Below are 17,681 nucleotides of genomic sequence, written 5' to 3'. Positions count from 1 at the left end.
CATTTGAAGGTAGGAAATTATATTATAAAGTACATCATTTTATCGGGTATAACACTTAGTTTAAGTGTGTGCGAGGCCGAGACTGTGAGCAAGACTTGCGATGCTTTATCGACGACAGCTACCACCACAGCCGGTAAGCAACAGTTGGTTAAGCTTACCGGTTGTGGTGTTGCTGTCGTCGATAAAGCATCGTAAGTCTTGCTCACAGTCTGGCCTCGCACACACTTAAACTAAGTGTTATACCCGATAAAATGACATACTTTATAATATAATAATCCTACCTTCAAATGTCTCCAACAGATCTTGAAGACCCCAATCCACAGCTTTGCAGCAAGCCACTCATCGGCCATCTTGTTTTCTGAAATGCATTTTGCCCAACACAATGACCAATCACAGTTCGCAAAGGAACACCATGTGACCATGGTTGGGCAAAACCATACTTTGCCCAACTTTATTGGCGGGAAAAGGATGTTCCTTACCAAACTTTTAACCAACATTGGTAATTTTGAACTCTGAATTCACCCAACCTGTGTGAATACAATATTGACAGCAGTGGCGTAGCTGGAATTTTTTCCAGAGGGGGCAAGCCTGTATGGGGCGGGGCCCAAATCCACCAAACAAAAATTTGCCACCCCTTCCTCAAAAAGGTTGACCCAATTTTTTTTTCCATCTCTCTCACTCCTTTATTATTTTTCCTTGCGCTAGGCGGCGGGGCCCAAATAGGCATTGCCGGGGGCAATTGCCCCCCCCCCCTGCCCCCCCGGCAGCTACGCCACTGATTGACAGGTTTGACCGTCCATGTATTAAACTGTACTTCCAAGAATCTTAACCATTGTTGGGCATTTTTTAACCAACTGTTTTCTGCCCATTCATTTTTTATTTTATGTTCAGAGAGTGCAGGGTGAAATTTCAAATTTTGTCAATAGTTGTTAAAAACCATACCAATGTATTCCTTTCGTCATATGGATTCAGAAAAGAAAAAGTATGGTTTGACCTATCTCCGATATACATGCACGAGATTCTTCAAATCTCGTACATCGTCAAAATATAGTTCGAGAATTTGATTGTCCCCTACACTTTTTTTTATTCTTTTTTCTCTCGAGCCCCCTGAGCCCCCTGACGAAGCAAATCTCCCCCTCCACTTTTTTTTATTCTCGGGCCCCCTGACGAAGCAAATCAGGGTCAACCATTTACAATTTTAGTCCGCAAACAATATTTCCTTCCCGGTACGCCCCTTTTCGCCAACATCTCGCCAAGCAATTCTGAAAAGTTGGCAGACACGATTGCCACACATCTCTTAACTCTTCACCTGATAAACGCCCATTACCCATAACATTCTGTTGCGGATAGTACCAAAACCTAAATCCACAAAAACAATTGTGATACCGTAAAACCTCGTCTACAAGCATATAGAGTGCTTCTGATGAAAGTTAAATTACTCCGGGCGCCATTATGGAGTTTGAGGAAATAAATTACAAATCCAAGCATATACAAACAAGTGCTATAATTGTGAGACCAATCTATAATGTATTGGCATACCGTAAACGTTCGCCTAATGGCGCTCTGGATTTTATAGAAATGAGAGAGCGCCATCCTTGCAAAATCCCAACAGCATTAAGGATACGTTACGTGTGGTTAGAGTCTGCACGATAATGATTCAGAAACTTTCGTGACGTGATCAAACAGTTGGGTTACTTGGAGCGTGATTATAGTGGCTGTATGCGGAAAGATTATACTGCAATAACAATAGAGGTTATCCACTTTGCTCATGTGTGACTTCTAACAAAAGGTGCTGGTTCCTGTAGTATACCTCATTCAAACCAATTCAATGCACGACCTCGGAGTTACCTGCATGACTTAGGCGGGCTATTTTGAAACAGTGATGATTGCCCATGCATGTACTTCTTTTGAAAGTCCTAAACAAGGTATAGACGAATCCAAATCCACGCACTCCTACACCTGACTAGCAGCCTTTAGTTGGGTAGCCGTTGGCTACAATGCACCCAAAATGTGAAATGATTCGCCCTTGGCGGAAATTTTAAACTGCATTCCATCACCCGTTTTATACCTTCCGCGAAAACACAGGTAGACAAAAGAATGATTAGTTTACAACACAATAGGCCCTACAGTTCCCTTCGGCAAAACACACAGCTTTTACATGAGCTTACATGGTCTATTCGCTGTTGAAGTGACATAATAATCGGATTAACTACACGCGGTATCTATGCATTGAACCATATCATTCTGATCACTCACACCTGTACGATAAGTATCTTTGAAAAAAGCGGTATTGTATTCAATCTATGATTGCAGACATACACAGGTGATGAGTGCTTTTATTTGCACAATGGGGCGCTCAAAACATCAGGTTGGTGCAAACGGCTACCCAAAGATGTCCGACCAAATCCTGACCATGACTTGGCTACTTGGATTCGTCTATACGCCGTAGAAGTGACGTAGTTAATCGGATTAACTACCATAGCAATAGATGAATACAATTTTGGCTATATCGCCCCGCACTACAACGTTCATGCGGTACCGATGCATTGAACCATAGATTGCACCTGTAAGATTAGTCTATTTGAAAAGAGCGGTATTGTATTCAATCTATTATATGATTGAAGACAGGTGATGAGTGCAACCTGCTGCAGTGCAGCGCGGTATATTCAAAAATTGTATTCATCTATTGCTATGGTTGTTAATCCGATTATGACGTCACTTCTACGGCGTATAGCAGTCGCTGATAGGATATCAGATTAGCCTATAGAACACGGATAACCTCTATTGATTTTGCAGTGCTTATACGCTAATATACGTTGAATAACGTATAATCTGGCTCACTATAAAAACGCTCAAGGTTAATAATTACTAGAGTAGTAAATGTTTTGGTTTGTGTGTGTGTGTGGGGGGGGGGGGGGGGCAGGTATTCTTTCTCAAAAATTCATTGTCCTTAATTTGCAGATCGATTCATACCTAACTCATTTGGGTACATCTGCCATTGTATTTTTTTTTCATAGTGTGTGAATATTCTTCTGTTCAAAATTACACTGTTTTTTGTTTGCCCCGTTAGCTCAGTCGTCAGAGCGTGTGCCTTGAATGATACAGGGTACTGGTTCAAATCTTGATTACTGACCCTATTTTATGTGAAGAAGTGTGAATAAATATTTACGTATGTCCCCATTTTTGGAATGAATATTATGATTCGTTTTTATTATTTTTTTAAATTATTTTTTAGATAAATAGTCACTACGAAACATGATTCCAAACGGCAATGAAAACCGCGGTGGGACCAAATTTGCTACACCTGGTACCTATCAATGCGCGGTCCATATAATGGTAATCGCCTTACACGTAAAAGTTCAATGACCAAGATCAATCCTTTGCAAATTATAATCCTCAATGTTTCATATTGTGTAACTATACAAAATGTATTATTTACTTTCTTGATTTATTCATTATAATAGCTCAGCCGTGTTTTTTTTTTTCATTTTATTAAAAGGATTGAACCCTAGTACACCAGACAACAGAGCATATCCATCAGACCACGAAGTGGTTGCGTTACTCCGTGGTATCGGAGTCAATTTTTGTACGGCGATCATTATGATCCAGGCTCAGAACTTAATGCGTGATATAGTCCATATAATGATAATCGCTTTATACGTAACCGAAGACTGAACTATAATGAAACATCCTCCGTGTAGCAGTTTTAGACAAAAGCTTGGGATTATTAGGGCAGAGGTTATCTTTTGAATCTTTTCATAACCACTGAAGCATAGTCAAAGACACTCGAGCGAATTCAAAGACTTGTCGCTCGCGACAAAAGAATCTGGGTGCAAACATGTAGAGAAGTCGGTAAGAATTTGATATGTGAGGATTTTATGGGTTTTATATTATTTAATAAACACCATCGAACTTAACAATAATAATAATTAATATTGCTTTCATATAATTTCAGGGGAGAACCCATTATACCATAGTAGTTACTCTCCATATTAATTGTTAAATACAAGAGAAACAAAGCAAATTGAAATGAAAAGAGATAAAACCAACAGAGAAACAAAGAATCGTGAAAAAAAAGACTCAAACAAATTAAATAAATAAATTTAATTAATTAATTAAAGACAAAATCAACAAAATAGAGTACCTAAACAAAATAATAAACATTAACAGATTTTAAACAAAAGAGATACCATTTCCCCAAATCAAAAAAACAAAGAAAACATTGACAGACATTTTAAAGCAAATCTGTCAGAAATTTCTGCATGGGAGACGATCTAAAGTTCCATCTATCCTCGTCTGATGCTCTGCTAACTGGGTCACATTGAGCGTGTTTATAGTGAGACAATCTTTCCGTTATTTAGCTAAACTACCGCGTAGTCTAGATTTGCAATGGTTAGTAAAACATAAACAAATATAGACTGCGTGGCAGTCCAGCTAAATACCGCATAATCTGGCTCACTATAAACACGCTCTACGTAATAGGTGAATGATTACCGCATTATCATGAATATCGTTGTTTGACCTTGGTCATAATTGAATGCGTCGATGGGTTACACACTTTAACTACACGCGCCCTTAATTTTCAGTATACTGGGCTTTTACAGGGAGGGCGCTCTCTCATTTCTATAAAATCCAGAGCGCCATTAGGCGAACGTTTACGGTATTCACGCTTGTTACGTATTAATTTAGCTTTCATCAAAAGCGTATGCTTGTAGACGAGGTTTTACGGTAAAACATTCATTTTAGAAAAGGTTAGTGTCTGATTCAGGTATTCTTGGAGTTTCAAATTGTAAGGTGTGAAGAAGTCTGACATCTGTTGTAGGAGATTTTGGTGCACCGTCGGGTGTGACCTGCCTTTGTTGGGTGTCATGCACTTAGTATCTGGTCTATCTGTGACATTTGCACAAAAGAATCCTTTTCTTGAATTGAAATAGAAATGTCTGTCCGTAAAGAAATCTGAAAGTCCTAGAAACGTTTCCACTTGTTTTAAGGCCAAGAGAGGATATGTCTTGAATGCATCTCCGTCAACAATAAGCACACGATTCCTGTCAACATTTTCAAAAAGGTTTTAATATATTTGATGTAAATTCCTTTTTGAATAAACAGATGCGATGTATTAAGGTTGCCACGGTAATCGGTTATTGTTTCCTCAAAGTCTCCCAGCATTTCGTGTCCTCTATAGACAGTAATTTTTTGTGATGATCGTTTGTTATATCTATACGTTGCTAACCTTTTTAGGTCTGGTCTTGTTCTTAACATAACTGATACATGCTTATAGTCAGATATAGCTCGCTGTATTGGATCACGAAGCATCAAAATCAACTTTAAGTCATGAATGACATCCCTAGCAGAAATTCTATACAGCAAGAAGTGTATCAAAAGTGTATCAAAGTGTATTAAAACTGTATCAAACGGCAATTTGATACAGTTTTGATATACAAAGGGTGTATTGAAAATGTATCAACTGAAAATATAGGGTATCAAAACTGTATCAAATACCACCTAACTGTATCAAAAATGTATCAAAAGTGTATCGAATTTGAACTTAGTTAATTTTGGCCATGCTTGTGGTGTATCAAAAGTGTATCAAAGTGGACTTTGCAGTTTTTCAATGTATGTAAAGTGTATCAAAATGAACTTTTTGGTGCTAGATGTATATCAAAAGTATATCAAATTGGACTTTGTCAAATTCTGGCTGCATACAGTGTATCAAATTGGACTTTGCCTGTTTTTTAGTGTATGTAAAGTGTATCAAATTGAACTTAGTTAATTTTTGGTTGCTAGATGTATATCAAAAGTGTATCAAATTGGACTTTGCCTGTTTTTTAGTGTATGTAAAGTGTATCAAATTGAACTTAGTTAATTTTTGGTTGCTAGATGTATATCAAAAGTGTATCAAATTGGACTTGGTCAAATTCTGGCTGCCTACAGTGTATCAAAAGCGTATTAAATTGGACTTGGTTTATTTTGGGTGGCTAGAGGTATATCAAAAGTGTATCAAATTGGGCTTTCATAAACTGACCTTTTGTAGTGTATCAAAACTGTATCAATAACTGATCACATGTCTAGATAATGACTCATCATTTTCAAATTTGCCCATGTGGCATGCATGCAGTTAACACCAGGATTTGCATTTGGAAATGTACTGTATTTTAGAGCAAATTATGGTGTTTTATTTATCATGATGAAGATACAAACATGCTTGTAGACTGCACATTAGTATACAATGTAGTTGTAATCAGGGACTGTGATTAAAGAGGAAATATCTGACTTTGTTCTGATAAGGTAAGCTTACTATATATTATATATATAGGGCCTCTATGTATATGTACATGTATTAAGCATGAATATAGCACATGCCTGTATAGTAGATCTTTTTGTTATTGGTAGCCTTTTTGTCTCTTTATTGAGGGTAACGACTTCAGTGACAAGCACTGCTTTCCAAGCAGGCCCTCTGATGTATGTATGTTCTATTTTGGTTGGGTTTTGCTTCTTTTTTGCAATACTTTCTCACACATTTATCCTATTGCGTTGTAATTTTGAACGTTGATGGGGAAAGTGCATTGAGCTGCTCCGTGAGGGGGGAAAGTGCTAGAGGTCAGCATTGGCAGTAGAAGACAGTGTTGAATTTGAGCTTGATTAGACTAATTTCAAAATTTGACATTTCACCCCTTCACTTTGGGGTCAATACTGTTTGCAAATATGTTTAGATCATGTAAGGATAATTCTTGTTGAATTTGAGCTTGATTGGACCAATTTTGAAATTTGAAAAACTGTATCAAAAGTGTATAAAAAACTGAATCAAAAGTGTATATAAACTGTAAAAGTGTATAAAAACTGTATCAAAAGTGTATAAAAAACTGTATCAAAAGTGTATCAAAAACTATCAAAAGTGTATCAAAAACTATCAAAAGTGTATAAAAACTGTATCAAAAGTGTATCAAAAACTATATCAAAAGTGTATCAAATGGCATGTATCAAAAATAGGGCTGTCCTGCTGGCCAGCATTAGAATTGGAATGCTGATTTGATACAGTGACATATTTGATACACTTTTGATATAATTATGTATAAAATGTGTATAAAATGAAAGGATAAGAATTTCAATGCTAATTTGATACAGTTTAAATTGGAATGCTGATTTGATACAGTAACATATTCGATACACTTTTGATATAAATTATGTATGAAATGTGTATGAAATTAAAGGATAAAATTTGAACGCTAATTTGATACAGTTTAAATTGGAACCCTGATTTGATACAGTTACATATTTCATACACTTTTGATATAATTATGTATGAAATGTGTATGAAATGAAAGGATAAAAATTTCAACGAAAATTTGATAGTTTAAATTGGAACCCTCATTTGATACAGTAACATATTCGATACACTTTTGATATAAATGATGTATGAAATGTGTATGAAATGAAAGGATAAAAATTTCAATGCTAATTTGATACAGTTTAAATTGGAACCCTCATTTGATACAGTAACATATTCGATACACTTTTGATATAATTGATGTATGAAATGTGTATGAAATGAAAGGATAAAAATTTGAACGTAAATTTGATACAGTTTAAATTGGAACCCTCATTTGATACAGTAACATATTCGATACACTTTTGATATAAATGATGTATGAAATGTGTATGAAATGAAAGGATAAAAATTTCAATGCTAATTTGATACAGTTTAGATTGGAACCCTCATTTGATACAGTAACATATTCGATACACTTTTGATATAAATGATGTATGAAATGTGTATGAAATGAAAGGATAAAAATTTGAACGCTAATTTGATACAGTTTAAATTGGAACCCTGATTTGATACAGTAACATATTCAATACACTTTTGATATAAATTATGTATGAAATGTGTATGAAATGAAAGGATAAAAATTTGAACGTAAATTTGATACAGTTTAAATTGGAACCCTCATTTGATACAGTAACATATTCGATACACTTTTGATATAAATTATGTATGAAATGTGTATGAAATGAAAGGATAAAAATTTGAACGCAAATTTGATAGTTTAAATTGGAACCCTCATTTGATACAGTAACATATTCGATACACTTTTGATATAAATTATGTATGAAATGTGTATGAAATGAAAGGATAAAAATTTGAACGCAAATTTGATACAGTTTAAATTGGAACCCTCATTTGATACAGTAACATATTCAATACACTTTTGATATAAATTATGTATGAAATGTGTATGAAATGAAAGGATAAAAATTTCAACGAAAATTTGATACAGTTTAAATTGGAACCCTCATTTGATACAGTAACATATTCGATACACTTTTGATATAAATGATGTATGAAATGTGTATGAAATGAAAGGATAAAAATTTCAATGCTAATTTGATACAGTTTAAATTGGAACCCTCATTTGATACAGTAACATATTCGATACACTTTTGATATAAATGATGTATGAAATGTGTATGAAATGAAAGGATAAAAATTTGAACGCTAATTTGATACAGTTTAAATTGGAACCCTCATTTGATACAGTAACATATTCAATACACTTTTGATATAAATTATGTATGAAATGTGTATGAAATGAAAGGATAAAAATTTCAACGAAAATTTGATACAGTTTAAATTGGAACCCTCATTTGATACAGTAACATATTCGATACACTTTTGATATAAATTATGTATGAAATGTGTATGAAATGAAAGGATAAAAATTTCAATGCTAATTTGATACAGTTTAAATTGGAACCCTCATTTGATACAGTAACATATTCGATACACTTTTGATATAATTGATGTATGAAATGTGTATGAATGAAAGGATAAAAATTTGAACGTAAATTTGATACAGTTTAAATTGGAACCCTCATTTGATACAGTAACATATTCGATACACTTTTGATATAAATGATGTATGAAATGTGTATGAAATGAAAGGATAACAATTTCAATGCTAATTTGATACAGTTTAAATTGGAACCCTCATTTGATACAGTAACATATTCGATACACTTTTGATATAAATGATGTATGAAATGTGTATGAAATGAAAGGATAAAAATTTGAACGCTAATTTGATAGTTTAAATTGGAACCCTGATTTGATACAGTAACATATTCAATACACTTTTGATATAAATTATGTATGAAATGTGTATGAAATGAAAGGATAAAAATTTGAACGTAAATTTGATACAGTTTAAATTGGAACCCTCATTTGATACAGTAACATATTCGATACACTTTTGATATAAATTATGTATGAAATGTGTATGAAATGAAAGGATAAAAATTTGAACGCAAATTTGATAGTTTAAATTGGAACCCTCATTTGATACAGTAACATATTCGATACACTTTTGATATAAATTATGTATGAAATGTGTATGAAATGAAAGGATAAAAATTTGAACGCAAATTTGATACAGTTTAAATTGGAACCCTCATTTGATACAGTAACATATTCAATACACTTTTGATATAAATTATGTATGAAATGTGTATGAAATGAAAGGATAAAAATTTCAACGAAAATTTGATACAGTTTAAATTGGAACCCTCATTTGATACAGTAACATATTCGATACACTTTTGATATAAATGATGTATGAAATGTGTATGAAATGAAAGGATAAAAATTTCAATGCTAATTTGATACAGTTTAAATAGGAACTCTCATGTGATAAAGTAACATATTCGATACACTTTTGATATAATTGATGTATGAAATGTGTATGAAATGAAAGGATAAAAATTTGAACGTAAATTTGATACAGTTTAAATTGGAACCCTCATTTGATACAGTAACATATTCAATACACTTTTGATATAAATTATGTATGAAATGTGTATGAAATGAAAGGATAAAAATTTCAACGAAAATTTGATACAGTTTAAATTGGAACCCTCATTTGATACAGTAACATATTCGATACACTTTTGATATAAATTATGTATGAAATGTGTATGAAATGAAAGGATAAAAATTTGAACGCTAATTTGATACAGTTTAAATTGGAACCCTGATTTGATACAGTTACTTATTTGATACACTTTTGATATAATTATGTATCAAATATGTATGAAATGAAAGGATGTACATTTCATTTGATACTTTTTTGATACATTATCTTGGCATTTGATACACTTTTGATATGTATAAAATGTGTATGCAATGTTAATTTGATACAGTTTTGATACATAAAAGTGTATGAAATGAGGGTTCCAATTCAAAGCCTTTTATTTCATACATTTTTCATACGTATCAAAAGTGGTGTATCAAAAGTGTATCAAATTTCAGCCAGGGATTACTAACCATATATTGCAGCGTTTCCGGATTATCAATATAGCCAGGCGAATCAACTACGGTAATTTGCTCTGATGTACTCATTGGCATTTGTTTCACCCAATCTCTGACGAAAACACGTGGATTAAAACTTATTCCCGATATAGTTTCTATTTCAGGATGAAGATCGAGAAATTGTGTAAGAGTTATAGTACCACATTTCTTTACACCGATAATAAGAGCTTTTGGCAGTTTCCTGTCGCAGCCCATTTCTCGAAGCTTTCGTTGTGATTTCAAATGTTTTTTTCTATGGTAACTGTAACAACTAGTATCCCATGTAGGTTGAGAGTGTAGATTTACCAACGAAGATGACCTTTCTTTCACATTATATTCTGAGCTAGTTGCAAGAGATTGTAAAGGATCCTTGTACATGTATTGTGTCCAGCAAAGCAGTATTAACGTTGGCAATAGACAAACTATTACAGTAAACAAGAAAAGGCTTGTATATGTTCTAGCAGTAATCAAGTTAGTTGTCCGTCTGGTTTCCAGTGACTTCATTTTACAATTTAGTGCTTCAAATGCATTAATTAAACGTAAAACCTGATATACCAATGCCAAAAAATGCGTCGTAAGTTTTGGTTGATGTCGACTTGTCTGTTCAAGTTCAAGAGATATACACAAAGTAAATCATAAGCGTGTAAAATGTAACTGACAAAGTTCAAGAGATAAACACAAAGTAAATCATAAGCGCGTGAAAAGTAACGGATAGAAATTATTATCTCTATTCAATGCATCGTACTGCAGTACACTTAATTCATTCTTGAATGGTTCAAAATCATTTATATGGGTGGCCGTTATCAAGACTCAACTTAATGTTACAAGCGGACAAGTGAGGGATAACACCACCTGAAAGGACTTTGAAGCAAATCCTGCAGCATGCGGAGAACCAGCTTGAACAACACCAGAACCATAAAAACTGTTTTTGAATGTGTGACACCTAAATCTGAAAAGGCTTAAATTTAATATAATTAAAGATGCTCCTTTTTGATAAAATTACTCACTAAAAGGGAAAAAATTGTCAAACACAAATTGAAGCATAAAAAGCCTATGAGGAAAAATGCAACTTTTTCATGGCCGAATATTTCACAAAATGGCTGTATTTTGCAATCAAGATGATAAAAGGAACCGTTTATATATGTACAATAAAGGATGTAAAAACCTTTCAATAACATTCAATTGAAAATTGATGCAAAACATTCTAACAAAAATGTTTGCCTAAAATATTGTACTATAACGTTTTAAAAACGTATTCATGATAATTATATAACCCGGCATTTAAATGTATGTATTAAAACGTTTTGAATAAACGTTTTAAAAACATTTTTGTGTTTGCTGGGTTGATATGATTGTTTCGTAATCGAAGCACCTCATATTTTTTTTATCCCTGTATGACTTTATGATATAGTCAGAATAGCAAAATGTTCAATTCAATATCTTTTTCGGTCAAAAAAATAATCTCATTAGTATGCAACCTTACGGCAATATGGTATCAATGAGATATCCCTCAGGGCATGGTTTGCCCAAACTCAAACTACAATAAATGTGACATTGAATTAAATGCATTGACCGTGAATTTAGGCAATAATAGTGCAGTAATGCTGTCTATAAATGAAGACCTGAGCGCAAGACCGTAAATCCACGGCACCAAATCCACTTGGCCCCTCAACATGTATACACTAAAGTTACGTATAGTTTCTTAGAGTTTTATAATGTTTAATACATGTTCCAGGCTGAAAACATCATGAAAGGTTGTGAAAGATTTGTTTTGGCCCCTGAACATGTATAAAACATTACCAAATTATACGAAACTAGTAAAAAGCATTTAGAAAACTGCATGTTGCAGAAAACCACATTGAAATTGAACAACCAGTTTCAAAGATATGAGCAATTAAATAAAGAGTTTTCAAAACAACAGAAAACAAAAGTAAATATTTCATTTGTTTGGCTATATCTCCAAATCAATATTTCCGAGTTCCGACTGATTTTGTTTGATCGCATCACATATTTTGTGCACGAAATATCTGTTTATTTCCGAAACGTCGCAAAGTTTGCTGAAACACAGGAGTCTTTGAATCATTTTACAAATCTTGGCGGAGTCATAGTCTGTCGAAACACATTTACTTTTTTAAAATAATTTTCTTTCAAAAACATTGTAAACAACAGACCCCATCACTGAAATTATATATATTTATACTATATTTTGTTGTTCTCTTTTCCCTCTATACCACTACAATTCTGTCGGTCGGACATCCGGGCTATCTCTAGTCTCGGGCCCAAACTGCATGTGGCTCACGGTTTGTTGTGAACGACAGAAACCGGCTGTGAAGGAGGCTACATAGCGATGTTGCTGGAGTGGCATTCAATTTCGGAAAAAACAACACTCGACCATGGAATTTAATTTTAAGTTTGTCAGTATATAAACGGTAAATCAAGTAAGTTTCTTTCACTCTGAAGACTTAGAAACGGTTGTTTGATTCCACTGACTATATGCGATCGAAATTTACATAACACCAATGACAGAAATCATCAACAAAAATCGAATTAGGGACTTGTTTTCACTCGAACATCATCAACCGGAAGTGACGTGACACGGACCGACAGAATAATAATTTTAATAATCATAATTTTAAAATCGCGTAAAAGTGAGATCCGCTTATTATTACTTACTGTTGAATTTGAACTGTTACCGCAGAGATAATATTTCTGGCGCTGATCATTATAGGTTATATATGGAGGCATTCCAATAGCATCCTTTAAAGTCGTTGACCTTTTACACAGGGGTCAAGTGAAAACTGCTCTTCTTCTTTTTATACTACAGGAGGAATACCTCTTCGCCACCTTTCCAATCCGTTCTACCTTGTAAATATCATTCTTTCCAATGCCCTTTCTGACATCCGAGTTTCTTCTGACGTTTGGTGGTTGTCCAGGTCTTACATTGTAAACGTAGGAAATAGAAAGAGAAGTGCCCCAAAAGATGTAGCTAATTGAGTCAAACTTCGCCCAACGTTTTTCTAAGGTTGGCAGAAGTGATTGGTGGTGTACATGCCCTTCGCTGGATTCTTCTCTTTGTTGGGTTCATTGTTGAGGGCGATCTTCTTCCCTAGATAAATGTAGTGATCTACAGTTACCAGGTCTTTCCCCTGGTCAGATACTTGGCTGTTGTTGCTCATCATGACTTCGAATTTCTTTTCATGTTGAGGCCTGCCTTGCTGATTTCGTCTGCAAGATCTTGAACCATTTCTCGAAGCTTCCCTGTGGTGTGTGGCTTAGGATAAGGGTATCATCGGCGAATCTGAGATGGGTGAGATATCTCCCATCTAGACTGATTCCTTTGCTGCTTCAATCAATGTTTTTGAATGAATGTTTCCTCCAGAGCTGCAGTGAATAGCTCGGGAGGTATTAAATCTTTCTAACACCTCTCAGGATCCCAATTAAATGATGGTATTGCACAGGTGAATTCTTCATGTAAACTCTTTGTATATTGTTTTGATTATTTCTATATACTTCCCATCGATATTTTGTTTTTCTAAGGTTGGCAGAAGTGATTGGTGGTGTACATGATCTAGGCAGTCGAAGGCTTTTTCGTAATCTACAAAAGTTAAATTTGTATTCCTTTCACAGTTGTTTGATGTGATCCTTTATTAACTTTTATAACAAAAAATGTCATATAAGATCTGAACAATTCCAACAGCTATCACACTAATACACATATATTTTAAAGATCTTTTTAAGATAGATATTCGTTTCTATATTAAATTATTCATTTTTTTATGCTTTTTTGTTCTAATTTGTATTCTATAAACTACATTTGTGTGCAAATTGAGGGCGCTATTTACATACATTTGAAATATAAATTAGCCAAATAATATGACTTATTCCTTACATTTCATCATAAAAAGGTCTTTTTTTAAATGTTCTTGCCATTTGTTAGTATCTTGTCTGGTGTTCTAATACCATTATACTAAAGTCTACCCCTTGTAAAGATGCCAACAAGATTTAAGATAAATAGCGCCATCATTGTTCAACTTTATTTTAAAATGACATAGTTTTACCCCTTTACCGTGCTTTGACTTTATAATTACTTGGCTTAGTAACTGCAGGGGTCGGATCTTATAAAGCCAGGTCTAAAAGACTAAAACCTGCTTGCGCTCTTGGTTGGTTATCATTGAACTGCTTCTCCATGCGGGCAAGAATTGATATCTTTCTTGTCTCCAGTATTGAATATGAGAATGACTTTGGACTTATTCCACCGAGGTGATTACTTCCTCCTGCAAGATCTAGTTGAATAGGGCAGTGGTTATTGTAATTGCCTATTCTTCCCCGATGTTCATATTGGTCATGTCCAGGGGCCTTCCCCGTTTTCATTTTCCTTTATGCATTCTCGACTTTCTCTGGTACAAAATATGGGGTCATTAGGTAGGAATATGACCTTTTTAAAATGGGGTTTTTGAGTGAGATTAAGCCAAAATAAGCCTCGAAAATTAAATGTCTAGTTCTAAATGACTTTTATTTCAAAAGAACTAACAAAATTAGTGATAGACGACTCGTTGCTATACCGATGGAAAATAAGGGTCTTTGGGTGACAGATCAAAAGAAAAAATAAGAGTCTTTGGGGGTACAGACCATGTGCTTATGGGGTCTTTGGGTGGCAACCACACTACTTTAACGGGAATGAATCTTTTCTTTGACCTGTGTATCTTATTGAGCTGTTGCTCTCTCTAGTTCTACTTATATATAAATATAGGAACATGAGGATGATATCAGCAAATATAATATTAAATAAGTATTTATCAAAATTTTGTGGCCAAAAGGAAGATATTACATTAAGTGGATATGGTTGGTACAAAAAACAAAATAACACTTCAAAATAACACTTCTTCTCTTCTTTTCACTTATATAGTTATTTGTTTTAGTTTTATTTCAATTTATAAATATTGTGCACATAATACATGATAGTTGTATTGAGAATAAACAAAAATAAATAAGATATGGCATTGGTCTATTCCAGTTGAAATTCATACACCCCTATGGATGACATGACCTTAATCTTCCAAAGTGTCAATTTCAAATGGGGCTACCTAAATGGGTGACTCCATTTGAAATCTATACCCCTTGTGTGGGAGGTTGCATCTTCCATAGGGGGTGTATGGATTTCAGCTGGAATAGCTCATTTGCTTTTCATTTTATTGCAATGTATGAAATAAATAAATAAATAAATCTTGATTTTCAATACTTATCAAAGAAATACAAAAGGAATGTAAATCAAACATAGTAGTTTATAATCTCTTCAGATGAATTGCTTTTGTATATAAATAAATAAACTATAACATATACTGTAAATAAATATTTATATCATAGGTAATGGTACTATCACACACACAAAAAACAAGAATTTTGAAATTCTATCACATTATATTTTGAATACAAAAACATTAACATACTCATACCATGGTTACCAGTTTTAGCGTAATGTTAGAGAAGCATACAATGTTGTAGCAATGTTTGGTTATGCTACAATATATTTTATGGATACAATTTGCAATATATTTAATGGATACATGATGCAATATCTAGTTAATGGATACATGTTACAATATCTAGTTAATGGATACATGTTACAATATCTAGTTAATGGATACATGTTACAATATCTAGTTAATGGATACATGTTACAATATCTAGTTAATGGATACATGATACTTATTGCAATGACACATAGACCGTAATGCAGTTTCAATCGGGGGGACGCAAGTTTGGTTTGGGTAGAGGTGTGCCGTTGAGAATTTGAAAGTGGACCCATCAACATAATCAATTTTTCAAATGTAGACCTATCAATATCCAAAATTCAAAATTTTTGGCCAAATTTAACACAAATTTAATATATTTTCCTCCATATTTTGGGGAAATTTCAAAAATGTTGACTACAGTGAGGCAAAATTGGGCTATTTTCAGAAAAAAAAATGGGAACATTTTTTAAAAAGGATTCATCCATACACCAAACTTGGCTTAGAAAAGGGGTTATGGATATACCAAAAGGATGAAAAAGCTACCCATGTTTGTGGCAAGTCCCCATATGGTTATTTGTACCGAGTACCCCCGCTTCAATTCGGGCAGCAGATCCATATTACATCTCTGTAATGATAATGCATTAGGCTAATGAAAGTTCCTGTTTCATACATGTACTTTTTAACTGGGCGGAGGTGACTATTTCATTATATAGATTCAAGAATTAAACATGTTATGATAATAAACACATGAGAAGTGTTTGACAGTAGCAGTTATTTACAGGAAGGAAATTTTCGTAGAATCAAGGGTATGTTGAGGTAATATTAAAATGTCATTATTGCCCTTGTGTTAGGCCCCACTGATATGAACCTTTATTGCATTAGCAAGTACAGTACATTTTACTTTGTGAATATTGAAATAATGGCACATTATGAAAATATAAATTGGGGGGGGGGGGGGGGGGAACTAGGGTGGAGAACTAATTAATTTACTACCATCAAGTACCACATTCATGTGAATTAACCATCCATAAACGTGCCCATGGTATTTTTGCTATCGGAAGGGAAAGAAGAAATGAAAAAGGAGAGAGGATGAAAAGAAGATACTTGGTAACCCCCGGGATTCAAACCTCAGACCCCTTGCATGTCTCTAGCCATCAGGGTTATGCTGGCCCGGCCAGCGATTCCCTGGGTGTATATATATGACTTAGGCTGATCGCCTCATCGCATCATGTGTGGAATGCATGAACAAGAAGTGGTTTATAGTGAGCTCTGGTTGGGTTAGGGTAAGTGTCCCACGTAGATGACCCAAATTGGTACACATGTTTATATTATTTATACAATGCTGTATCAGCTTTTTGTTATACTTCCTAAATACTCAATAATACTGGTATTAAATGAATAAATTATTTATTGTAATATATTACTATTCTTTGTACAACTTGGACAAGGTATAAAAGCATTACTTCACTTATAAACATGATGTAGTGAGTAGATTCACCAGGTTTGTAGTTCAACTCAATTGGTCATTTTTGTCTGACAAAACCAGAAGTTTTACTTAATATTTCGTCCATCTCATCAGAAGACTTTATCAGATGTGAGCATCTGATCCACTTTCCCAGGAAACTGACTTCCAGTTGTGTGTAGTCTTATTTCCAGTCTTCAAAAGTGGATCATATACATGACTTCCTCTCTAGGCACTAAAGAGATGGAAGAAATATTAAGTAAGTAAAAACACACTGATTTTGTCAAGTAAAAATGACCAATTGAAACATGATGTAGTTCAGTAATTCTTTGTACATACATTTTATTTAATTCAGTACTGCACT

The 17,681-nt window shown here is 34.0% G+C and overlaps 1 protein-coding gene across 1 annotated transcript; it reads right to left on the bottom strand.

The window, feature by feature from the left end:
• Positions 1-3,422: 3,422 nt before the first annotated feature.
• On the bottom strand, positions 3,423-10,965 carry LOC140160023 (heparan sulfate glucosamine 3-O-sulfotransferase 3B1-like). The gene is made up of 2 exons (XM_072183292.1): positions 10,305-10,965; positions 3,423-5,063 (listed from the first exon to the last, which is right to left on the bottom strand). Exons 1-2 carry the CDS (start codon positions 10,844-10,846, stop codon positions 4,724-4,726), a joined length of 882 nt encoding a protein of 293 aa, XP_072039393.1. The 5' UTR covers positions 10,847-10,965; the 3' UTR covers positions 3,423-4,723.
• Between the last annotated feature and the right edge of the window lie 6,716 nt (positions 10,966-17,681).

The sequence above is a fragment of the Amphiura filiformis genome, chromosome 9, assembly GCF_039555335.1.
Source record: "Amphiura filiformis chromosome 9, Afil_fr2py, whole genome shotgun sequence".
In the NCBI taxonomy this organism is placed as follows: Eukaryota; Metazoa; Echinodermata; class Ophiuroidea; order Amphilepidida; family Amphiuridae; genus Amphiura; species Amphiura filiformis.
This window is presented reverse-complemented; position numbering and strand designations above follow the sequence as displayed.

Coding starts and splice junctions, on each gene's coding strand:
- LOC140160023 (XM_072183292.1), bottom strand. CDS start 10,846: ATGAAGTCACTGGAAACCAGACGGACAACTAACTTGATTACTGCTAGA. Junction 5,064..10,304: donor TATATGGTTAGTAATCCCTG/GCTGAAATTTGA, acceptor ATATTAAAACCT/TTTTGAAAATGTTGACAGGA.